Source organism: Trichogramma pretiosum, unplaced genomic scaffold, assembly GCF_000599845.2.
Source record: "Trichogramma pretiosum strain Unisexual culture from Peru unplaced genomic scaffold, Tpre_2.0 scaffold37, whole genome shotgun sequence".
Classification (NCBI taxonomy): domain Eukaryota; kingdom Metazoa; phylum Arthropoda; class Insecta; order Hymenoptera; family Trichogrammatidae; genus Trichogramma; species Trichogramma pretiosum.
Window position 1 is genome coordinate 1046717 of NW_019641622.1, and position 25887 is coordinate 1072603.

The following is a 25887-nucleotide window of genomic DNA, read 5'->3' on the forward strand; positions in this document are numbered from 1 at the left end:
AACTTCGAGTTCAAGTATTCACACTGTAAACCATCTTATGCGAATATTGATTGTTTTTAAATTGCTAACCTTTCAAAACTATATTATTCGATCAGTATTCCATTGATATTGTACCTCATAATAATTTTTACAATTCTTTGCTCTTATTCATTTTTTTGTAACATTTGATAACAGTTATACTATACTTCGTCAAGAAAGTTTTTCTTCCATTTATAAAAATATTTTCAAGTTTCATAGAGTAGAGAGCGTATTAATAGTCGAGTCTGGACCGATTGTTCTGATTACGAACCATATCCATTAATCACATTGCTTTTAAACATTTAATGTATGAACTAATTTTATACATCTGTTAACAGCACTTCACAGGATAAATAAAAAAAAATCAAAACATAAATTATTGCAAGAAGAAACTAAACATTTTTATTCATAATAATTAATGAGAAAATGCCTATTTTATAATGCCGTCATGTGTTGCCATGCTTATAGCTCTTAGAGAGAATGCAGATATCGCTACCAGCGATTTTTATACACAATATAGACCTATTTGGTAGAGTGATGAGATTATAACATTTTGAGTATTTTTGCGTATCAAAAATAAATTACAAAGTTTTATAAATCATTTTACATAATCTTTGATGAAAAATGATCTTTTAAATATACACAAGAATCGAGTGCGTTTTTTTAAACACTGGCACAGAGTTATTGCTCTTGAAAGTTTGTTACTATTTTGTATAATCTTACTAATAATCTCATTGTATTATTACAATTATATTTATAAATTAATTAATTTTTACGTTACAACTATATTAATATGTTAGATTAAATTATTTACACGTATAACGAATCATAAAAAACATCAATTGCTGATTATCATCACACTCTGTCTGAGTCGATCGAATTATATTATTATTTCATTATTCGTTTAAATAGTTATTATGCTTTGATACTTGGCTCAAGTTTGAAATGACAATATTCAGATTAACAAAAATTTCAATATTACAATCATGGATACGATTAAAACAATAAAATGCTTCGGAAGTGCGAAAAACAGGCTTAATCGTACGTTGCGCATGATCAATAAAATTATATTTTACAAGTCTACGGTGTAAGAATGAAACATTATAAAAAGTAAATAAATTTCTACTTTCTCAACTTTCATCAATATACACTTTGTATGTTCTTGTAAGTATTGAAACTTTATGTCAAATCTACAACGCCCGTATAGTTATTGTAAAAAATTTTAAGCAGCTGTAACAATTAAAAACTAATCAACTCCCTTGAATATGTGTGATTGACTATGCTTCTGGTGATTCCAATAATTTACCGACTGGTAAATGTTGATTTCGAATAAACCATGTTAAATACTGAAAACTAAGTACGTTCGGCAAAAAGTCAAGATTACTCGAGTCGAAGTAACTTAAAATACTCTTGTATGGACTAAGTGTAATTCACGAAGAAGAAAGAGATTCGAAAAGAAAATGGTAGTAAAAAAATCATTTCAATAAACTTAACTACATAATGTTCTATGTTACAAGAAAGTATAAACTAAAAACTATTTTTGGCAAAGTACATTAGGTTTATGTAAAACAAGTGCGCATCTCTAAATGATGCACTGGCCATTTGTGTGGTGTCATTACTACTGACTACTCAAATGATTTTTTCTAATCTAGGCAACAAGTTATATTTTTTGTGAATAACGAAACAAACAATTTTAATTACCAATTTTTTTGACACAGTGAAATGAAGATATATTTTTGCTATCGAAAGGCACCTGCCCCCTAGATTTCTCTATAACGATATCGGTTATAACTAACTTAAAAAGTTGTAATCATGTTTTATTTCGTATGCCGAAGCAATCAACCCTATTTCATTTTTCATTCGCCAGTCTATAAATTATTGAAATCACAAGATCACATTGTTAAGGCCTGCCAGTTCACAGAACTGTTAAGATTTTTTAGAGCTAAAATGAACTGGATTAACTTGAGAATTATCGTTTTTTCCAGCGTGCCGAATTGAAAACAATAAAAGACCAAAAAATTAGAGATAAAATCAGCAAATAAAATTTGATTTTTAAAATTTTTTTAGTTAAAATAACCGTATTGGTTTTTTTTTAACTTATTATTAAAAAAACTTTTGGAAAAGTTTAACATTTTTACTTGCTCCTTATCAATTGATAATACTGTTCAATTAAAAATAATTTCAAGTTCATGTTGAAATTTGTCTTTTTGTGCATTAGCCGAAATTATCAAGGGAGTCTTCAATAGAAATACTACAAGATTAAGAATTTCTAAACGAGTATTTAACACGGCGACGAGAAAACGTGAAATAATGAGATTAGTTTTTCTTCCAACTTAAGTACATAAGTCTCATGAGTTTTCATCAATCTTAGAAATTAGAATTTCAGCAATGTAAGAACAAAGTAAAGACAAAGTTAACCATCTTAATACAGCAGAAGTCGCATCTTTTCTCTGATTAAGTATAATCAAGCTTGAGAACGAACTAGATTTAATTGTTTGATAGTTCGATCAGAGGTAATACTTGTTAAAAGCTTCCAAAGTATATTAAAAATTGAATTAAAAATCAAAAAATAGACTAATAAAACTAAAAGGCACTTAAAATTTCTACTAATACTCATAAGACTGAGTCAAAATAGAGAGCATTAAGTTTCTTTAGAGTACTTTTACCAACTACGTTTAGATTGGTAATAAAATTTCACATTGGACAGCCAAAAGGCTTCAAAAATACAGTTAATAGTAAAATTAAGTGGTGTAAATCGAAGAAAAATTACAATTATCAATTAATAATCGTGGCAACGAGTAAATCATTGTTAAATATGGTAAGTATACAATTCAGTCTCGCTACTTATCAACAGAAAAGACAGCGTTGTTGTTTCGAATTAGATCAAAACATTTACACTGTTTTCTGCAACGTGTATCGTTGAAAAATGCCCAGAGTAACTGTCTCGTCTATTAACGCAAAGTCAATATCGCATCTTTGGACGAAAACGTCAACGACGATAAAAAAATATGATACCCAAAAGTTTTTCACCAAATACATCATTTTTGTTTTCTACGAGTTACTCTTTTCCTCTATTTACAACATACCATTCAACTTTAACGTTTTTAGTTTATCAGAGACGTTTTAATTTTCCAACTCTTACGTCTTGAATGAGATTCGTTATTTCATAAATTATAGAATATTTTTTCATCATTTCTTTACATCTTATATAAAAATATTCATCGATCAATCCTAAAACAATATCCTATTGTTTGCTTCATGTTATTATGTACAATTTGTTTTATCTAATGCTTTCAACCTACATCATCACGTAACATCGCCCAAATGATTTTCTTTTTCGAACTTAATACTGTGTCTTTGACAAATATTATAATATCATTAAGTATTTGAAGAAGGGCGTTCTAGTATTCATTCGCTTAGCATTGAAAAAACATTTCAAAAAATAAGATAGACATTTTCAGCGTGTAATTCTCACGCAAAATAAGTGACGTAACATCAGATTTTTATACAAGGCGAGACTGCATAACACCGCTTATGATACAATTGTAAACACGTCACTGACCCACGATCCTGGTACGACATCGAAGATCAATGAGCCTCTTCAGCAAGTGACGTTGAAACCAAGTTCAACGGCAAATCTGATACATTATCGTCGTCATCATCATCTAGTTCTCCATTTTCATCTTGTCGTTCATCTTCAGTTTTGATGTTCTAGAAGTAATTATAAGAAATGTTAAATTGTATTCATTTCATCCATTTTCATTTCTGTTCTTAACATAAATTGCGGAAAATGTTCGTTATTATAACTTTACTGAAAAAGTATGTTAGTAGCCATTACATAATTCATTATTATTTAATTTTCCACACTTTAGTGAAGATATTTGTTATTTAAGAGGACAGAATTGAAAAGCGATTAAATACAATTAGTTTTTTTTATTATTTTAGGTTTAATATCCAAGCATTACAGCACACAAAAAAATAAAAAAAATAAAAATAAATTAACAAGAAAGTTCACTATTGTTTATGATCATTATATTTATTAATTCTATCATTATATTAACTATAATGATCGTTAAAATTATTCATGATTCCTTTCTTGAGTGACAGTTAGTATGATTAAAAAGTGTAGGAGGTTAAAAAAAATGATAAGTCAACATGCAAGCGATTATTTTAATGGATAATTGCAGGAATAAGCAGGTAGATCTTATCCATTAAAAAGTAATATTTAAAATCTTAAATGCTTGTCAACCTGCATCTGCTGCAAAAATGTAGTCATTGGCATGTTGTAATTCATTGATGACCTCGGCATTTGTGGCGGCCTAATAGATGCGGATGGGTTAGACATGTTTGGATTTTGTGTCATTGCAGCGGCTAGCAGTAAGTGCGGCTGTATTTGGGACCGGAGGGCCACCAGCATATTTGCGCTTTCTTGATCCATGGGCTCCATCGACGGTAACCCTGCCATTTGAGCTGGGGAGCCCATTATTGCGTTTGCTTCGCTCCTCCCTACGATCGAACAAAAATTTGTATAAATATACTCGAGCTTTTGTAAGTGAAGCGCACGTGCTTAAAAACCCCAAAGAACACTTACTTCGCTGTCTGCTGTTTGACTTTTCACCCTTGGGTCTGCGTCTTCGTGTGTGAATGGTGTCGCGTCTCATGGTGACCGGACGATTGATGCCGTGCAATTTATAATACAGTCCGCAAGCATTGCAAACCATCTCGCCCTTGAGATTGCGCCTCCATATGGTAGTGGTCATGGTACCGCAATTTGTGCAGGACATCTCGATCTTCTTACCCCCAGCAGTGGAGGAAGAATTACTGTCGCTATTTTGGGGAACCAGAGCGCCACTAGTACTAGTCAAGTTCATTCCTACCATAGCAGAGGCATGAAGATTTTCATTGTGTTGCTTCGTGTCATCATAATACTGCAAAAGTGAAAAATAATATTAATTAACGTCAATTTTTTCTTCGATATTGGTGTAACATCATTTCGTGATAAAATAGGGTTTCATAAAAAAATTCAAAGTTCATGGGCTCCTTTTTTTCTGCAAAGATTGAATATGGGAAAAACATGTCCCATTTTCTGTTATTGTGACTCAAATTTTAACCATGCAGCGACTACTTAAAATTTCTTCGCGGTTTTTTACATTTTCATCTGTGTAATTTAAATTTGAATACGAACGATGGAAAAATTTACTATTAAAATGATTAATGCACGCTAATTGATTTGAAAGTAACGAAATCTCTCGTGTGATCAAAGAGTTACGGCTCAAATTGGGTCTAGTCATCTTACGACCTAAATGTAAACAATACAACTGATCGCTGCTTATTTTACTACGATTACTTTGCCATTGTAATTCTTTCTATACATTTCTAATTTCATCTGAAATAGAAAAAAATTACTGACCTTTCCTCCCTTGTTGACAGTAGCGACTGCCCAGTTGCTGTAATCGTTCGCCACCTCATCACTGGAATTCGACTGCCGGCGCTGAGTCTGCGTCTGCTGCGGGAATTGGTGATGCTGTTGCAACGAGGGTTGCAGAGGCATGGGCTGCTGATGATCGCCTTCCGACGACTGTGGGGGTGTAGTTGGGGCTTTGCTGGGGTAGCTCTGCTTGCGTCTGCCTTTGCTCTCCTTGCGGCCGGTCGATGCGGGACTCGATGGATTACTGTCCATCGATGCCTGCTGTGAATCAAATAATCAATGAGATTTCGGTTATTGTTACATTTTCGAAGCAAATTTAATCGCAGGGATTTAGAATCGGGAGTTTTGGAACGAAAATCTCTGAAAATCGTTTCGTTGATCTTATCTGGGCCGATTTCGCCGAGCACGATGAGACGATGTTTCTCATCAATGATGCATGGCTATTGAATAGTCTTATGTGCTTCGCTCGCGAGGCTTTTGAGATGTAGTAACAAAAAAAATGGGAAAAAAACGATCAAAGTCTCATGCTAATGAGCGAGCGAGATCTGGCGGGCCGCTTTTTTAGTCTGCCCGAATTCGAGATTTTCTCATTTGAGTGATTTCTTAACACTACTTATGAAGAAGAGCGAGTGGACCAATTTTTATTTGTTTATCTACTTTGGGTAATTTCGAAAACTCATCGCTGGAAAGCTGAAACGATAAAGGCAGTATGCTACAGAGCGCGCGAGCTCATTACAAACGTATAATCCTAATGCGCTCGAGTACGCTTTCATTTTTTTTTTCCTTTTCCTTGAGACATCGACTTTTCTTTATACCCGAACGATCGCTTATGGAACATCTGTCGGGTCTACCAAACACTTGTCTCGACTCGCTCTGCGTGATAACACGAACACAGTGACTCGTGTATATTTTTCTCGAAATTTTAACTCCCAATGCATCGACTTCCGCACATTATAATGGAACGCTAATATTCGTGAGAGTATGGCTTTTTTTGATAAACGTAAGAAAACCTCGTCGGTTCTCGATTTTACGTGTGGCTGCGTCGGCTCATTCCCTAAATATATGCTCATCATGCTGCAATCAAGTTTCAGCTGCGCTGTTCCGAAATACGAACTTATCAGCTGTTATCAAATAACCGAGCGACGAACGTTATTCTGGCAATACGATATCGACGAACATCTGTCCCCGGTCCAGGTTTAAGTTTTGAATTTAGATTCTTGCAAGATAGCGGCGGTGGTCTTCTTTTTCTCTTTATCATAAATCAAAATGCGAGCTGTGGAGAACTGCTGCGTGATCATCAAACTGCTTGCGCGCGTAAGTATAAAAATTTTTACGAATCATGTGAAAATTCAGAGTCAGTTTTTTTTTTATAATACCAGCATGCTCGCACCAGATAAGGAATGTTAAGACGGAGACGCGGAACCCGATGATGCACGATATTTCGCCGAATAACTCGTAAAAGCCGAATCATAGAAATCGATGGTAAACCAGTATACCTTCGCATTTTTATCTCTCTCTCTCCTGTCTACCTACCTACGTTGTAAAGTCGATTCCTTAAATTCGCACACATTCTTAACAGGCCTGGAGTTGAGTAGTATTTCGCGTGCGCCTTTTTTTCCACGATAATGATACATTTAATCAGAAGGAAAGAAAGAAAGAAAAAAAAATTGACGCTCACCGCAAGGTATATAAAGCTATACATAATACTCGTATACATATAGTGGGCAAAAAGCAGCGGCGGCGGCTGCGCTGTGTATCGCGTACCCATACGTATCCAATATTAAAGGACCTTGAAATATCAATAAGTTAATTCACGGAACCAATAGATACCGCTCTCTGCTCTTTATATGGGCCAATATAACAGGCGATTTGATAGATAGCCTCTCTGCGGAGTACGGCTAGCGCGTGATGGATAACGCTCTATGTAAATTTCGTAAAAAGATTTCTTATTTTTATTTTTTATTTCATTTTTTACCCACGTCTCTCTTCTCTCTCCTGCGTCTCTTTTGTCTCATGTGCCTATATAATGTAAGCTCGCTGTCATGTATGTATAATCGAAGTGAGTCGCGGGGACACGAGACGAGTCCTCGAGCAAATAATACACGGAAACATTGTGAAAAATCGAGACCGCTGGAGCCTAATATAATGCGGAGCGCACGCGACGACGACGACGACGACAGTAGCAGATGGACATTCGTGTAAAGCCGCGCGCTTGTACATACGAGTGTAATGGTATGAGAGAAAAGAGAGAGAGAGGGACGAAATTTTGAATATTCCAAATGTTGATTTAGGTAGTAGCCAGAGCACACAACATGACACACACGCCTACGATGTACAAACATCGTGTGTGCGCGCGCGACATGTTGGCTCTGAATAAACATAACTTGACGCTGGGCATATAGACAAGAGATAAGGAGCACAAAAGCAGTAAAAAAGAGAGGGAGGGAGGGAACCCGAGAAAAAAGGAGTATGATTTCTCATAATGTGTGTATTTAATAAGTATTGATACATTATGTAAAATGCTTGCGTACAAACACATCGGCGCGGCTCCTGGAAAAAAAGACCCAGTATAATAAGATCGGGGAGGGCCCCCGAAAATAATCTCAACGACCAGTTTGTAATACATTTTATCGTCATAATGGCCTCTCACTCACTCACTCATTCAAAGTTGTTTTTCTCGTTGTTTTTTTTTTTCGTATACATACATACAAACATACACACATGCACACGCGCGCGCGCACACACAGGTATACTTCGGAGCTGGAGCAAAAAGGACTACATAATACACAATCGAAACTCGAGCATATTCATCCTCTCCTCCTACAACATTGAGCGAGAGAGAGAGAGAAAGGTAGGAGAGGAAGAAAAAGGGCAAAAAGAAGAGAAGCGAAAGAAAAGAAACAGGATCGAGTTTAGCTAATCGTTCTCCGCGAAACATCGAAGAGGCGCGCGGCGGCAAAGCAGCAGCAGGTAGTAGTAGTAGTAGTAGCAGTTGAGCTCCGAGTAAGGACGAGAACCGTATAACCGAAAGATAAGAAGGCTTCCCTTTTACCGTACAGAAACACGTATACACTTATGTGTGTGTGTGTGTGGGTATAAAAGGAGAAGAAAGAGGACGTGCGGACGATAAGCAAGAAAGAGAGAAGAGAGAGAGAGACCAGGTCAGGTGAGCATCGGTAGCAGCAACGGCAGCAGCAGGCAAGCAGCAGCTTGTGTATCTGCTCTCTCACGCCGCGGCGCGTAAAGCCGAGTTCACATTTTTGCCGAAGGGTAACATAATGTGAGAAACACGTGCAACAATGAATCATTGGCCTCACACCATACATACGTACATACGTACAGAGCGTAAACGGCTGTACGAGCAGCCGCCACCGCGGATTCATATGTACAGATATGTAATATATATATTACGTGACGTAAAAATTTCAGCGATTTTCGCAGCTTATGAAAACATCGTGTTTTTATAGTTAGAGATAAATAGATACGAGTAGCGTCGAGAGAAAGAGAAAGAGATGATTTTTAGAAGCTGTATGTTAATTGCGTGATATTGTAATCATTCAAGGTTACGATTTTCAAACTATAAGTACTTTTATGCTCACGACGAGCCGCGAGCTTTCGAAAAAAAGCCCAAAGAATAATATAACGTAGTATCACACGGATCGCTTTGTCATTGTGTAACGTTCCATTGGTCGCGTAATCTTCTCTCCTCTCCTTACTCTTTGAAGTGACCAAATGTGTGTGTGCGTGCGCGCATTAACAGTACAGAAAGAAAAAACAACGCAGAATTACGCAATTACATAAATGGAGGATTAATACACGTTGAAATAATAAATCCTCCGCAGCCGTCGCCGTCGCTCTCGGTATCAGCGCAGCGCTGTGAACGCGACTTAAGTGCGCAATCACCGTGTGCCGCCGCGGATGGGCACTCGTCCTGGTGGTGTGTGTTCGTATGTGTATACCCATACACATGTAACTGCACACAGGAAAGGTAGGGGGGAAACCGAAGATCCCATAAGGAGTCCTTCTCAATATATATATATACCACTATATGTGCCGTGTGCGCCGCGCGCTGTTGGCACAAAGAAAGAAGAAACGAGCATCCCTACTTCTTTAAAATCGAAGCCGGTGGTAGCCTATATCCCACCTGCCTTCGTGCAGCAGCGCAGGTATACACACTCACACACAACACACATACGCGAGCACACGCTCGAGCGCAAACATGTGGGGCTCTCTTTTAAAGATAATAGATATAAGAAAGGAGGAAGCGAAGGCCCCCGAAAAAAGAGCGAGAAAGAGAGAGAGAGAGAGACCCTTTTGTATATCACATCGCAAAGCGCGAACGAGAGAGAAGTAAGCGAGCGAGCACGGCGATAAAGGAATAATATTGCACAGACTTTGCGGATCGTGTATACACGTTGCTTCGACATTATAAATGCTCATAATACGTACACATATATTTGTATATTATATTTATGTGTGATTCTCTTTGAAAATAAAATTATGTACGCTCCGGATTTCTCGTTTCGTTTGTGTGTAATGTATAATAATGTATTATATTATTGTAACGACGTGCGATATATATGTACGCACGCATGTGTATATGGTTGGCGAAGCAACCGTATCGGGCGAATAACCGATATAACGGGATATTGTTTCTGATAATGCGTCATGCGAGCAGCAAATTTTTTTCTCTCTCTCTTCTTCTCGCGCTCGCCTCTGTCTGCGCGCGATTCTCTCATTCACTTCGGCACATATTGCTATATAAATTATAACGTACGTTAATAAAGTTTACACGGATCACGTCATGGTTTTAACGTTTGGATGCCCGCCGCCGCAGCAGTATGACAGATGAAGATTGTGAAAAAGAAAAAATTAAAATTAAAAACAGAGCAGAAATTAAAATATCCCGAGATTCGTATTTATATTTTTATTTGACTGATTACACTTCTGGGTACTTATATACTGGCCGCGATATCATATTTATATATTCACACGCCGCGTAGATTTATAATATGAGTGATTATGAATGGCTGAGTGCGCGGATAAGGCGGCCCGATAATTCGTAAGACAGACTTTTCTGGATCACTGGTCAATGTATTATAATGTTATATATGTATGTATAAAATCACGGTCCACGGCGTTATCGCACCGATCAATCAGTTCTCATCGAAGAATCAGAGATTCCGCGCCTCGAGTTCCCTTGAAAATCTCATAGGCCAGTCGTGTTCTCGTCTTTCTATAAAATCTCATTATAATGGAAAGAGAGATAGAGAGAGACAGAGAAAAAATGGTCGATTTTGATAAAGCATCGCGACGAGGCTTTAACATCGGGAGCATTTTGTGCGACATACCATTATGCTATGCGCGGATGAGGCAAGCACCACACCAAGCTGTGAAAAAATTAATCACCAACCAGAGAAAGTCGATAATAACACATACGCATATCGCGACTTTTCAAAGACAATTCTGATTTAATATATGATTGCGCAGGTCATTATACCAGACCTATCGATCAGCAATCGAGGTTACTACACACACACACAAACATGCGCGTACCGGAGGGGCTCTCCATACCACGAGAGATCATCTCTCCCCGTTCATTTGAAAAAAAGAATTTATATATATTTATAGCCATGATTCCCCAGACTTTATCACGTTATCATTTTTACCGAGAAAGAAAGTGAATTCTTCTTTGGTGCTTTCGTTGGTAATTACGTCACGGCTTAAAAAAATTAAAAGAACAACAACGTCAGACAAAAAATAACAAATCAAAGAGTGACTAAGAATTTCCAAAATAACGCGATTCGTCCGTGATTGTGTATAATCGTCTACGTATTTAATGGTACAATAACACGCGCGCGTATAATATAATCAAAAGGCCGGAGAGAAACACGGCAGATAAGAAAAGATTTACTCTCTTCTTCGCTTCTTCGAACTCATGAGCGAAGAGAGGAGAGAGATAGAGAGAGAGAAGAAAAAAAGGTAGCCATGGCGAAAAAAGGAGGAGAGAGAGAGACGAAGGTCTGCGTGTGAGTTTCTGTTAACAGATGTTCCAAGATAAGTCTCTCCGAACGAAATTTTCAAAGGATTCCGAATGCTATAAGCGCTTTTGTGCTGTAGTAAGTATATCTTTTTTCGCTCGGCAATGTCCCCTCCGCTCGTCGCCGCTGCTGTTAGTTGCTCGCTCTCTGCTCTTCGATACGTATTATATGTTGCGCGCCTGTGTGTACCTGAGACATTCGTGGAACCGAAAATTTTTCATACTTTTATGCGCGTAGTACCTATATCTGCACACACACAAACTAACACATGCACGTGTAGAGAGATACAAGAGCAGCACGACGAAAGATATTGGTATATTATTGTCCGCAAGTCTCAGGAGATTTTTGTAAGACACTTTCGGGGGCCCTATAGGCAGCACACACACCTATTGTCCGGCTTTTCCGGCGCAGAAAAATTTTTAAGCCGCTGCCGCCACCGCCGCTGCTCTCCGTATTTGTGCCTCGTGCGTGTGTATCGGAACCAAGGGGATTTTTATAGATGATAGTAAGATTTTGCGCCTTTTACGGTTTCGAGGAAATTTTTTCGCTCTCTCTCTCTCTCTCTCTCTCTCTCCTACATTTCGCTCGCTATTCCAGATTTATACAAATGTTCCTTCTTTTTTCTTTTTCGCCACGGCAGCAGCAGCAGCAGCAGCCGTGAATGAGCCAGAGATAATGGAGCGCCGAACGAGCGAGAGAGATGAGCGCATTGTACAAGACCTATGGGCCTCGAATTTTTATACATAGAGACGAGAAGCAGCGACAATGTATTGTTATTGTACGGCATGATATGAATGGGCCCGGGGGATTTTTCGACGTTTTCATTTTTACTATTTCGCAGGAGAATGACAACGATAATAATGTAAATGCGCTGCGCGCCGCACCACCTTGATATACATACTTGTATTATACCGACTTGTATGAATTTGTGCGCTCGCATACACATGTGTGGGTTTTCGTTTCGAAAAGTCACGCCGGATATCGGAATGTCCATCTCGATTATTACAAGTGTTTGTCCTCGCCTATGTGCTTCTTTATACGATGTATAACGGAGAGCAGTTTTGATTTTTAATACATTATTATAGTTCGTATCTACGCTTCGAGCTCGTAAGACTGGGACGAATTCATTATGTTATTTTTTTGTTCCTCCTACGGCCAGCTCAACACTTATCACAATATGTATATAAAGGCCTTGCTCGCGCGCGAGATCCACGAAGTAATGGCTCGTGCTATTTCTCGGAAGAATAATTAGCTAGATCATCGTTATCACAAGACCGACTGAAACAACAAAGGAAGGAGAACGTATACCCGAAATCTCCTTTTGTCCTCGAGAAATACGCCTGTCGCAGCGATTATTATATTCGTTTGTATGTTTCTTTCTTTTTTTTCATTTCTGTTATCCGAGTGCGCTTGCTGCACCTTGTGCAGTGCGCAATTTAATACGTCGGGCTCGCGTACGAAATAAATATATATAAAACACAAGCGGTTGCGCGTCAACGACATCTAAATAAAGTGTGTGCTTCGCGAGTTATAAATGTGTGCTCGGTGCGCGCAGCACAGCGAGCGCATAATTTCAAAGATTCAGCACATTCAATCCCTGAAAAAAGTGCGTGTATAGACATTCCAGTCCATCAGAACGCGAGCTTGTATGCGTACGCGCATATACACACAAGTACACACATACGCGTGTGCAAGTCCATTCAACAAGTTTCTCCTGGGCTAAAGCAGCAGCAGCAGGCCTTACTTTTCCTTTGTGCTCTCTACTCAGCCACGATTCTATCGGACGCGCGAGTGTGTGGGGGTGTACTACCAAGCGCGCTTGTAGCAGAGGCCTATTTTTCTCTTAAACTCGCGTTAACGTATACACGTTCGAAAAAAAAGAGAGAAAAAAAAATTAGGTACAAATTCTCTGCTGCCGCTGCCACGAATGCTACAAAGCGGGGGCCAGTTTAAAGACTTGATTACGTATGGTAAGTTGTAGATTCGACGAAGCGACAATATGGACCGAGCACGAGTTGTCTCGTTAAGAAGGATATACTTCGTCATTTTTATTAATGAAAAAAAAAAAAAAAAAATAAGAAAACAAAAGAAATAGAAGAGACGGACAGCAGTAGCAGCAGCACGCAGAGCTGCGACTAATGGTTACAAGTGCTTTTGATAAAATCACGCGCGTTCTACTTATTGAAAAATTCAAGAAACAGCAAAGGCCTACAGTTAATCAGTTGATTATTCGGGATAGTTAGAGAGAAAAAAATCATGACTTGCGACTTTTTCAAGCACAAGAGTAGAAAAATCTATCAGTCTTATAAAGTATCTTAGTGCGGCTTCCAGGAAAAACCAATCAATCCCCGGGAATATTAATAATACAGCAGCAGCAGCCGGCTTCTGTACAATACTGCTGCTACTGCCATGTGGGACTATCGTTATAATACTCTCTGCTTACCTGAAAGCTACGCTGTTGCTGCTGGGCAAGAGCGTTGGCTATTTGGTGCGAGTGCGAGTCCATGAAGATTTTGTTGTCCTTGGTCAGGGCCATACCGCCGATGAGCGCCGTCTTCTGCGCGGCCATGGCTATGGCCTGCTGCAGCGGCGTCATGCCCGAGAGCATGTGCGCGCCGAAGTACGACTGCATGAGCTCGGCCATGTCGAAGCCGTTGTTGTTGGCCATCGGCAGGATGGGATGCTGCTTGTCGCCGTTGGTCCGCGTCACCTCGATGTTTCTGTTGCTGTAAAAAGGCATCGATTGGAAACTGTAAAAAAAGGTTGTGATCGCGGAAGGGGGTAGAAGGAAAAAGCAGAGTCGTTATCACGATGCGTTACCTTGCGAGGGCGTTCCACAATTTCGTCGTCTCAACGTCGGCTTCCTGCACCCCGTTGTTGCGGCCGCCGAACATGTCCGGCTTGATGACACTGTCGTGATTGTTGTTGGAATTGCTGTTGGCCGCGTTGTCGTTCTTCGGCGACAGGACCTTCTTCATGCCATTGGTGTTGTAGTCCGCAAATCTGGCTTTCTTGTTCAAGGGTTGTTGCTGTTGCTCGTGGCCATTCTCGATTCTGATCGTGACCTCCGGCAGTATTTGGGGCGGCTCCTCGTCGTCCTCCTCCTCGATTTCCAATCTCTCAGGATCAGAATCGTCCACCGACGAGGTGTCCATCATGTTGATGTCGTTCGTCGTCTGGAGGGGGCTCGGAGGGTACTCGACCACTACCGAATTTTGCTCTCCTCTCGAGTCAGTTTCGTGCGCTGGCGAAACTTTGGTATCGCTCGCCCTGCTCTCGCTGGGCTCTTCTTCTGTTGGTGCCACTGGGCTCGACCCCGGCCTCGGGGACTCTTTCTTTTCGTTTTGTGGCGCTTCTTTTTCTCCTGCTTCCTCCTTCTGGACATCGGTTTTCACGAGCACGTCCTCTGTTGAGTTTTCCAACTTTGTTGGTTCTTGCTTTGGCAAATCATTACTGAACGGCTCATCGATATCCCTTAAATGGTCCTCTTCTCCCGAACTGGTGATCTTTGACAGCTTTTGTTCCTGCGTCAAAAGAAAAAGAAAAATGGCGCATTAGAATCCAAGTTGCTGTTATTTTTTTCGACGTATCTCTTTAACATAAAAATGATATTGGCTTTCGAGAGGCAAGAAGAGGAAGGAAAGTTCATCGATATATCGATATTCAGTTCTCCGGGATACCCTTAAGAGAGTAAGAGAGACTCGCTGTATACACTTCACAGCGTTTACCGGAGGCACAAAGAAAACGATCGCGGCGCGCCGTGCATCGGCAGAGCAGCGCTATAGCAGGTATATACCCGAAACCATGCTCAACCGACTCGACTTCCTGCTCCGTAGTTTTACCTCCTCATATACATATTTTGTTGTTTTTTTTTATCTCATTTTTTTAGAAGATTCGCGCGCACATGGGGTACCTGTTGCGCGCGTACGCGCACTACTCGACGCTTAACAAACAAAAAAAATGGGCAACAAGAAAAATGTATTTCCTCTCTCTCTCTCTCTCTCTCTCTCTTAATACTGCAAAAAAAAAAAAATTAAAAATCTTTGCTGCATGCGCGCGCTACTGTCTTATGTTATTTTTTTTTTCAAAGTTGCACGTATCAGCAGTAGCAGCGCCGTATAAAGTGTTTCTTCCGAGTACAGTATATATTCGTACGTACGCGCATGTAATGATGCAACAACGCTAGTAGGTACTCGCGATCGCGAGCTCTCACATACACACGCGAATACAACACAGATACGTATATTCGTGGTGGTATTACACATAGATACGGGAATGTGCAGACATCAAACGAACAGACGCATATAAACGTACATACAAACACATTCACGTGTCGCATACATGCTCGCACACACAGACAAACACACGGACACAGGTCGATCGCGCGCTTCTGATAACCGAACCACTTGTCTCTCTTTTACTCGTTTCTAAGCGTACGGTGCAGCACACGTACATACACAGCAGAGAGACAGACACATGCTCGCGGAGAATTTTTTGCCGATGCTGCTGCTGCTTACTACGACGCTGTTAGTGTTGCGTTCGCATGAATGTTGTAGTAGCAGCAGCAGCTAGTACTGTTGGATACGTACATATAATACGTGTGCATTTCGCATGGAATTGAAGAGTCAGAGAATATAAAAGTGTGCATGTGTATCGAGGTCGCAGCTAGAGCTCTATGAATTCTATGTGTGCTGCGCACGTAAAATGTGACGACGACGACGCGCGGTTGCGCTTATCGCGTTGCGCATTGTGATGCACATCACACACGCGTAGCAGATAGACGCGCGACGTCGAAGCGGCTTTTACAGCCACAGGTGTGACCGATCGCCCACAGGCATCGATACTCACGAAACGTTTTTACGCGAGAAAAATATCGCGCTGGTATAATACGCGATTAAAGAGAAATGAAGAGGCAAACAGAGACAGAGAGAGAGATGGAGAAAATGAAAGAGTTACGAGGCAGCTCCGACGAGCTCGTTTGCTGCGATTGGTCGCGCGTCGGTTTTAATTACTTAAAAATGCGCGAAAAAAACCCGCGCGCTCGAGCAACAGCGGCAGCAGCAGCATCAGCAAAAAAAAAGAACACGCTCGTATCGGTTTGCCTAATAAATATACGCGAGAGATAAGCCGAAGAACAAAGTGCATCGCGGTGGTAGGGAGGGATAATGACGACGACGACGACGACGATGATGATGATCGAGCAATTACACAACACAACATCATATGCAGCAAGTCCGCATGATACCGAATTGTAAATGTGTACGTGTATGCGTATACGTGTGTGCATGAGTGAGTGAGTACATAAAATACTTCAAACTTTATCCGAGCCGCAAATACCCAAGATGAGAGAGTTCAACGACGACGACGACCGTACGAAGAGAGGATTGTGTGAGCCGCGTGGCGCGCGGTGGGGATACTACTTTCACTCCATTTTTGATAGCAAAACCTTCGGTTCTCTCTCGCTCTTTCGTGCGCGCGGTGTCTATATAGCTGCACTCAGCAGCGGCAGCAGCGGCAACAGCAGCGCACGAGTGCATGCGCGATTATGTACAAATACAAGCTCGCACACATACATTATACCCACACGTACAAACAAACACATTCGCACGTTCGCTACTCTCCGCGACTTTGGCAGCTCGAGCAGGAGCAATGTATATGTAATGACTGCATAAGGGAATATAATATACTGCTTTGAATGCAGCACGAATTGCGCGAAAAGTTTTTCGGAGCGACCACACGAAGAGATATCTGCTCAGCGCGCGGGGGTTTTGCTCTCTCTCTCTCTCTCTCTCTCTGATCTTTTGAGAGACTTTCACCCGAAAATATGACACACGTTCGTTGTGGACCTATACGTCATCCTTATCATTCGGGAAAAGGAGTCGACGACGCGTGTTTACATGTACGCAGCAGCAGTAAGCATCGTCGTCAAAGAGTTTCTCTCTCTCTCTCTCTTTTTCGCGGTGATCTCACATATAATGTATGCCTCTTATATATACGTTTGTAAATGTGCTCTACGTGTGTGTCTGTGTGTGCATGTCCTTTCTCAGAGAGGCGAGCGTATAGCAGCAAGAGAGAAAGAGAGAGAGAACGCCGCGCTGTGCAGAGTTGCTGCTGCTGCTGCTGCCCGTGCCGTTTTGCCGTCTTTTTCAAAGCGTACCGCTGCTTGCCGCCGTGCTTTGTCGATAAGATAGCCATCGAGAGCCTCATTATATATACCCGCGCGTTCGTTCGCTTGGCTCAACTCGGCGGCTCGCGGGAGAGAGAGAGAGAGAGAGCGCCTCGTAATTCTCTATAGCATAAAGCTTGGACGTCGTCGTCGTCGCCGTTTCTGCGCTATATATATATAGCGCATAATCTCTCTCTGTATGTGTGGTGCACCGTAAGGGAGAGAAAAAGAGGCACGAGTGGAGTAGTAGCTATACAGTCCTTGCCGTTCGCGAGAGAGCTCACTGGCACTGGCACTGGCAGGCAGCAGCTACTGTGCACCGCGCCAGTGGCCAACACTATGTGCCATGTTGTATATACAGCAACAGCGGCGCATTTATTGTTGCGTAATTTTCGATGTATACATATACAACACACTGCAGAGCGTTAGCCGCGCGCGCGCGTGCATGGAGATATCGATGTGTGTACGTACCGAAAAACTTTCAATTGAAATCGGTTCGTATGTGTGTATACGGCACCGAGAGAGAGACAGATACGCGTGTTGGTACGCACACGTATGTATACACACACACACACACACACACACACACACACACACACACACACACACACACACACACGAGATACATTTAAATTTGTATACATACTTAAATATATCGTACATGTATATCGATTCGCAATCGCGGATAAAGCGAAATTGCGCTGCAGTGCGCGTACGGTGGATTTCGACAACCGCGTTCAAAAGTGCAGTGCATCGCGGAAAAAAAATTAAAACTCCGTGGAAAAAATAGAGCAACTCGTGCACAGTCGAAATGTGGGCCAATTAATTGTACGCTCGGAGTTTGAAAAAGTTTAAGGAGCAGCGCGATCGCCAAACCTTTTGCGATGTGTAGAAAATATACAGTTAGATAGCTAATGTCGCGCGAGTGGGGAGTTCGTACACGCACGATGCTGCAGGATGAGCTTTCGTATCGTGTATTATACGCAATCGTATATCAGAAATGTTTTACGTGACGGTCAGGGGGCGTTTAATTGATTTTTTTTTCTTTCCATTTTGGGAAACCAGGCCGAGAGAAAAAGTACACACGATGACCCGAAACGATGATATAAGATCTGCGTCCGATTTATGTTACTGCACGTTTATGCATTGTAATCAGATGCGTATCACAATTTGGTGATTCCCCAGCTTGCGTCGGATACCCCGGAGAGATAATCCTAATGCCGGGCTTTCACTCGACATATGTGTGCGTATAATATATTTCGTTACGTCACAGATAAGTAGTGATGGAAAAATATTCAGAATTTAAAGAGACGACTCCGTTTTGCGTCTAGTACGTGCCTCGTATCTATCGCAGATGCGGGTCAATGACTGTAATCTCACGGCTTTGAACAACAACAACGCCTCGAAAAGAAAAAAAAAATAATTCCACGCTTATCAAAAGACGCGTTAATCCCTCCGTATCTACGACGTAGCAGTCACAGTTACGTATTCGTGATTAATTTTGAATTAATTACCGAGTGTCCGTCGTAACTGAGATTTTTTCACACCTCTCGTACATTCCAAGTTTATTAAAGAGAAGAAAATTCGATTGTTATGTGAAATTATTTCTCATATCGCTATTCTGGTCTACTTTAATACATAAGTAATTCGTGTTTACGATTTGGGTATACGACGTACGAAAACGCCTATTTCCTCTCTGCGACCATAATGCACCTGTGTATCCGTTAAATGGGCTTGCAAACGCCTTCGATTTTGCTGCCTCTCTTCTTTTTTAATTTTGATTTCGTTAGAGAACTTTTACCAACGTGTTACGGAATAGTATCCCACTCATTATTCGTGTGCAATCATTAACAACGGAGATTAATGAGTTTTTAACGATCCTTCGGGAAGGAAAAAAGAGATCCGAGAATAAAAAAACGCGACGAAAATCCGAATCTCTCGCGTCGCGTATATATCGAGGAATTGAAAAATGCGTCAACCGAGGGCCGACGCGTGAAAATCTGTGTACGCGCGCGCTCGTTAATCCGTTGGTGGACACAAACACACACACACACACATATACACGCAATGCGCCTGCGATTACGTAGGTCCGCGGCGCTATTATACGCGAAGTGCGCGCACGCAGCAGAAATACAAATATAAATACATATTATATACACACGTAATTTTTTTTTTCTTATTTTTTTTATCGAATGAGTCACGTGGGAAAAGCGAAATGAAAAAAATACACGTGTATATGTATGTATTTTTATAATGTACCTTCAAGGTGCGTGAGCTCGGCGGCGTTATGATATCGCGGTCACCTTGAATTCCATTACAATCACTGAATGAATGCCGTGTGTGTATGCGCGCGTCTTATGTAGCCTAGCCGTAGTATCGCGCGATATACATTATTATAATACGGGCCGGAGAGTTAATAAAGGCGTCGTACGTACGCGCGCGATTTCAGAATTTTTATTATTATTTTAGGAAGGCTCTGTTAATCGATGAATAATATTTTTTTCACTCGAATCTCGGGACTTGGACGCGTTACGCTGAAATCGCGCTAATACGTACGCACGCTGTAGTTTGAGAGGCATCATGCGTGCGATATAACACGTTGTGCGTGTATTATAATAATTTCTCACGAGATTTTTCTTGGACGCGGCGCGGGCGAGCCAGAGAACTGCTGCTAAACTACAACGTGGTACTGCGTTAGTACACGCAGAGGCGCTCTTCCCGTTTTTAATCAATGAAAACGAACGTATTATGCCCATTATTATACATACACGAGTAAATACGAATGGGAGGCGAAAGATGAATTACAAACGAGAAGCGAGCAAGCAAGCAAAGAGAGAGAAAAAAAATAAAATAAAAATAAAGTAAATGCAAAAAGCACTTCCTTCTTAAACGAATCTGCACCTTTTTTTCTTCGAAGGAAGAAGCGGAGAGAGAGAAAGAGAGAGAAGCGATTGAAAAGGAAGCAAAGTACACGACGTTTGATATACACAATGTAAATGTCGAAAAACGAAGACTTTTATACATATTATTATAAATGCGAAAAGAAAAACGCTTACCATTTCATCTTGTGAGTTCATTGTTTTGGCCTCCTCGACGTACGTCTTGAGCGAGTCTTCGGCTTTTTGCGCGGTCAGTCGAAACTTCTCCATCGCTTCTAGCCTCGAGACGCAGCGGCCGCATATGACCGGCGGTAACTGGTCCTCATTGCTTACCTGCAAGCAGCAAAAAGAAAAAAAGGGAGGATAAAAAAAATGAACGATACATCTTCATCCTTCAAGCATGTACACAACATGTATCTCTCAGAGATATATATATATATATATAGGATCAACATTGTGTCGAGGTGTTAAAAGGACCGCGACACATTATAATAATGCACATTTCATGTGCGTGCGTTTATAAAGAGAGACTCGTCGCAGAGCACCGCCGCTGGCTCGTATATACATTACATGCAATTTTAGGCATGCTCGTCGCATGTAGTGAGAGAGAGAGTCGCCGCGCTTGTTGTAGTAGTAGCAGTCGGCGGGCGGTAGCCGGGGCGCGTTAACTTTAGCTTATCTCTCGCAAAGCGCGCGATGGGGCGGCGGTTGGCTATTTTTAAATGACTACTACTACTACTACTACTACTACTACTACAACTACTGCAAAAAGAGAGACGATCTTCTCTAACTGTGTGCGAGTGCATGTACGTATATAAGACGGAGTGCGGCGAGCTTTTCGACGCGATGGCGCAAGAGGCTACTAAGTTTGTGTTACCAGACCCACCAGACGTGATAACGATGCAGCAGCAGCAGCGGTAGCGCACACAAACGGCGCGCGTATAGGACAGATTTAAACTCTCTCTCGCTCGTATTCTCGAGGCGAAACATCTCCGATGTATATAACATCGTGCGACACTTATGCTGCTGCTGCTCCGAGACTCTCTCGCTCCCGTCTGCGCTCCCGAGATTTTTCAAGGTTTTTTGTCTTCTTGGTCGTCGTCGTCGACGAGTCGTCGTTGTGTTGCGAGATAACGGAGCGCACCAAAATATAACACGATATGATATAGGCGCACACAGCAGCGTGTCCCGTTTGAGCCGTGCGCCGAGCGGCGTTATAATATATATTTTGGAAATACGAGAGCGAGAAATCGAAAGCAGATGATATTTCGCGCTGCTCATGCTGCTGCTGCGCCCATGGGCTATACAGCGGAAGGAAGCGCGCGTTATGTTCGCATCGCGTGTACGATATACACGCAGATGCATTAAAATCTGGCGTTGGCTTATTTGCTTATATTATTATAATACACCAGAGGCAGAGATACGCGCATAGATATAAAATACATCACACGCCTGGCTTAATGTTGTGCTTGTGTACATAAAAGTCTCGTGTAGAAATCGAGCAATATCGCGTAATCATTCGCGTCAGCGGCGCGGGCGCGCGGGTTTTGATGCTAAAAGTAATCGAGATTGATATTTATGCAATTGACCCTAAATCAGGTCAATCCTACCGTATTTATATATACATATTATATGCATGTGTATATTATTATATATTTTAATATTGGAGCGGGAGGTGGGGGGCAGGCCGCTCTTAATGTTATAGGCATTCACACTGCAGGCGGCCAGAAAAGACAGACATTACGTGCGCGCGCCTGTTTCTTTATAAGATATATATTTAAAGGTAAACGTTGCTTCACATAAACTAAAACGACAGCGATTGAGCGCGCACATAGCCAAGCAGGCAGAAAGAAAGACAGAAGGAACAATGACTTCACGTATTTCCTTGTAGGAAGTAGCGTGTCTATGTGTGTGTGCATGTGCGTCTCTCTCGTTGCCTATATGTATCGGTGCAACGATTGCAAAATAAATCGGTGCGCGCAGAAACGGCAGGCAGCAGCATCGCTATCCATATAGATATACATCGGATATACGAAACATATGCATAATATCTGCACACTCCTTGACACAAAATCATAAAGAGAGGATATTAATTATGCACTTCGCTCGATTCATCTCCGCCTTAGTTTTATGCTGTTGCTGCTGCTTGCATTTATTTAAACGACCACGTGAAAGTCCATATACCACTGCTGCTGCCTGCCTGACTGAATAAACAATAGCCGTTACGAAAAAAAAAGGAAGAAGAAATATCATTATCAGAGTAATAAAGCGTGCATATGACCGAACGCGCTTTTTTTTGTTGTTGTTGTGTGCACATACAGTACAACGACGACGAAGACGACGACGATGATGATGATAATGATTGACCAATTAATGCGACGAGCACGAGCGGGCACACGATGCACACGCAGCACACACAACACCGGCTAATATACTATCGTTACAAAATCAAGTTCATTTTTACATAAATGCATATCGCTCGTATAGTATATAGCGCGTCGCCCACCACCTTCCTCCTCGTTTACAGCGCGCACACGAGAGGCCGGCAAATGGATGTATTCACGCGGCCGATCATGATAATGGTATAATGCATTTGTGTGTGCCTCGATCTCTCTTTCTCGCGCGCGAGTTTTTCGCTGTTGCATCACACGCAGTAGCAGCAGCGGCAACACAGATATCGGAGAGCGCGCGGAGAGACGGAACGAAATGAAAAAAAAGGTGTATACGAGATTAGAAACGATCTCTGTCATCTCGCGGGGATTATAATATATAAAAGATATATAGTTAGCCGCTGCCGTTGTCGATGTGTCTTACTGTGTGCGCGTGCGAACGAGCGAGCGATAATCTGAATCTATTATTAAATATTCCGCATCAACCTGATTTGAAAATCGGTATCGTGTCGTCAGCGGCAGCAGCTGCAGCTGCATTACGATAAATTGAATAATCATATTATTTATTTTCTCTATAATGTAACTCGAAATAATGCAGCGGCGGCTGCTGCTGCTAAAGCTGAGGCTGGCAGGTTGCGCGCGTATCAGTGTTATAACACAGCGCTTTATACCGAGAGATACACATATAAATATAATATTATATATAAGTGTATCCGCCGATAAATGTTACGTGCCTGTATGTGAATGTGTTGGGGAGCGCGTGATAAAAACTGTCTTTTGCCAGATGCAGAGAATATAAAAGAGAGTCATTGCATACGCGGGCCAGAGAGAGAGAGAAAGAGAAAGAAGGAGATAGCCAAGGAACGTCGTCGCGTGAAACCTGATAAGAGAGGCCCTGCCAAATAAGGAGGTACCCGTCCCTTCCTTTACTTCTTCTCGTCTGTCTCTTCTTATCCCCACTCGTTCGAGGCGAGCAAGCTGCTGTTGCTGTCTCTGTATACTATTACTGCTTTGAACTCTCTTGGCTCGTTTTGCGCTCAAGAGCCAGAGCGAGTAGGAGGAGGAGGAGAGACAGAGAGCGAGAGAGAAAGAACTATATACACAACTGCTGCTGCTGCTGTTGCCGCTGCTGCAGCTCTGGCCGGGCAGAAAGAAGGAGAGAGCGAGAGAAACAGAGAAAAGAAAGATAGGAGATAAGAGAATCGAGGTTCTCTTCGATACTGCTGCTGCCGAGTCTGTGTGTCTCCGCAGCATGTGTGCATGTATGTGTATATATATATATGCGCTCGTTAAAAGGTGGGGGTAATGATGCACACGTATCTCTCTCCTCGCGCTCGGCGCAAGCGATTTCCAATGATTTTTACCTTACTTGGCCGGGAAGCACTGCCGAGCTGCTGCGGCGGGCGAGCAGCAGCAGCAGTGAACGTATTTCATTGGGCCATTCGCACAAGCCAACATGAGTGAGCGAGAGATAATGATAAGAGTATAACGACGACGACGACGACGAGTGGGAGGGAACTGACACGAATGACGCGTCGCGGCCGCCCGCGTCAATTATATACCTACGTTCGACTCTCCACGGAGAACAGCTCTCGATCAGCGAGCGAGCTTGTATTATACATTATATATATGTTGAGTTTTTTTATGTAATCTTGATATGAAATTTGTCGTCGATGAAGTCATTATTAATATATATATACCTGAGAGAGCGAAGGAGTGAGCGAGAGTGAGAGAGGCACAGATGCGCCGAGAGAGTTTACTCATAGAGAGAGAGAGACGACGACAACGAAACCACAAGGTAAGGCCGTAATACGCGCGGGGTTCGATAGACGTCAGCATTGTTTTTTTATAAACACGTAAAGAGCAACGCGATATACATTTTATTAAAACTCAATACGATCTCGTTTGGGAAATGTCCCCCTTGTTGGCGTCATCGTCGTCATCGCCATCGGTATAATCATTCGGAATCATCTCGCGGCTGATTCATCCTTCGAGGAGAGCACCTACTCCTCGGTATTTACTATATACTACTGTTTGTGCGCCTACTGCTGCTGTCTCGAGTACTCGCTGGTATATAGCTATAATAAACACACACACATACAAGTGTACAAGGAATTCATATAGTTTATGGGTGCGAGCGAGCGAGTCGGTGCATGCTTCACTAGGCCACAACATATGGAATTATTATAATTTTTCTGATTTTTTTAGCGCCGAAAATTCCATCGTGAAAAGTGAATTCTTGTAAACAAGTTTATGAAGCGTAGACTTTGAACAATTTTTTAATGAGCTTTCCGAATGTTTCAGTGAGCGCTCGAAAAGTATTGAGCTTATCACAGCGTAACAACGAATCGTATGAAAAAAATTTCAAGACCTTTAAAGTGCATTTTTAAACAACACACGATTGGATCAGTTGTTCCTAAGAAGATTATAAATAACAATACGTGTAAAATATAGCTTGTTTCTTTTTTTTGCGAATAGAAACACATATCTGTACAAGAGAACGTGCATACATATCATATGTGCGTCAGTCGGTGCTGCATGCATTACGTATTAAAGTCAGTCATCGGGAGAAATTGACGAGCGCGAGCGAGCCTCGAGTACGTCTGTGTATATGTTTGTGTGAGCTTCTCTCTCTCTCTCTCTCTCTCTCTCTCTTTCTGCGCAGCCAAGCGCCAGTGTGAATGAACGTTAATCAGTCCCACGTTCCATCATGGTTAACTAACTGTTTTCTCGCATATCTGTCTCTTTCGCTCGCTCTATACTCGTGAGTTCGATTTGTGCATTACGCATCTTAGACGCGTACAGCAAGCCCGGAGTATAAGCTGCAGTACTAATTTGATAACGATTTTTTATCTTCGCCTGTACCCCAAAAACTTCGGAAGTTCAGCTGGCAAGTGCAGTTGAATAAAATTTACTGCCTCTCTCTCTCGTCATTTACATACTCGTCGATCAACGAGGTCAATGC

General features: G+C 41.6%; 1 protein-coding gene across 4 annotated transcripts in view; it reads right to left on the reverse strand.

Moving 5' to 3' along the window:
• Positions 1-996: 996 nt before the first annotated feature.
• LOC106649701 overlaps positions 997-25887 on the reverse strand; it is a 33250-nt gene continuing 8359 nt past the window's right edge. For 2 of the 4 annotated variants that reach the window (XM_023458923.1, XM_023458924.1), the window contains exons 3-9: positions 20710-20865; positions 14308-15011; positions 13931-14237; positions 5429-5707; positions 4610-4946; positions 4268-4524; positions 997-3729 (exon numbers count right to left, since the gene is read on the reverse strand). In XM_023458923.1, coding sequence (XP_023314691.1) covers positions 3607-3729; positions 4268-4524; positions 4610-4946; positions 5429-5707; positions 13931-14237; positions 14308-15011; positions 20710-20865 — 2163 coding nt within the window. In that variant the 3' untranslated portion in view covers positions 997-3606. The remainder of the gene's footprint in view (positions 3730-4267; positions 4525-4609; positions 4947-5428; positions 5708-13930; positions 14238-14307; positions 15012-20709; positions 20866-25887) is intronic. The other 2 variants (XM_023458926.1, XM_023458925.1) reach the window with 2 other exon arrangements.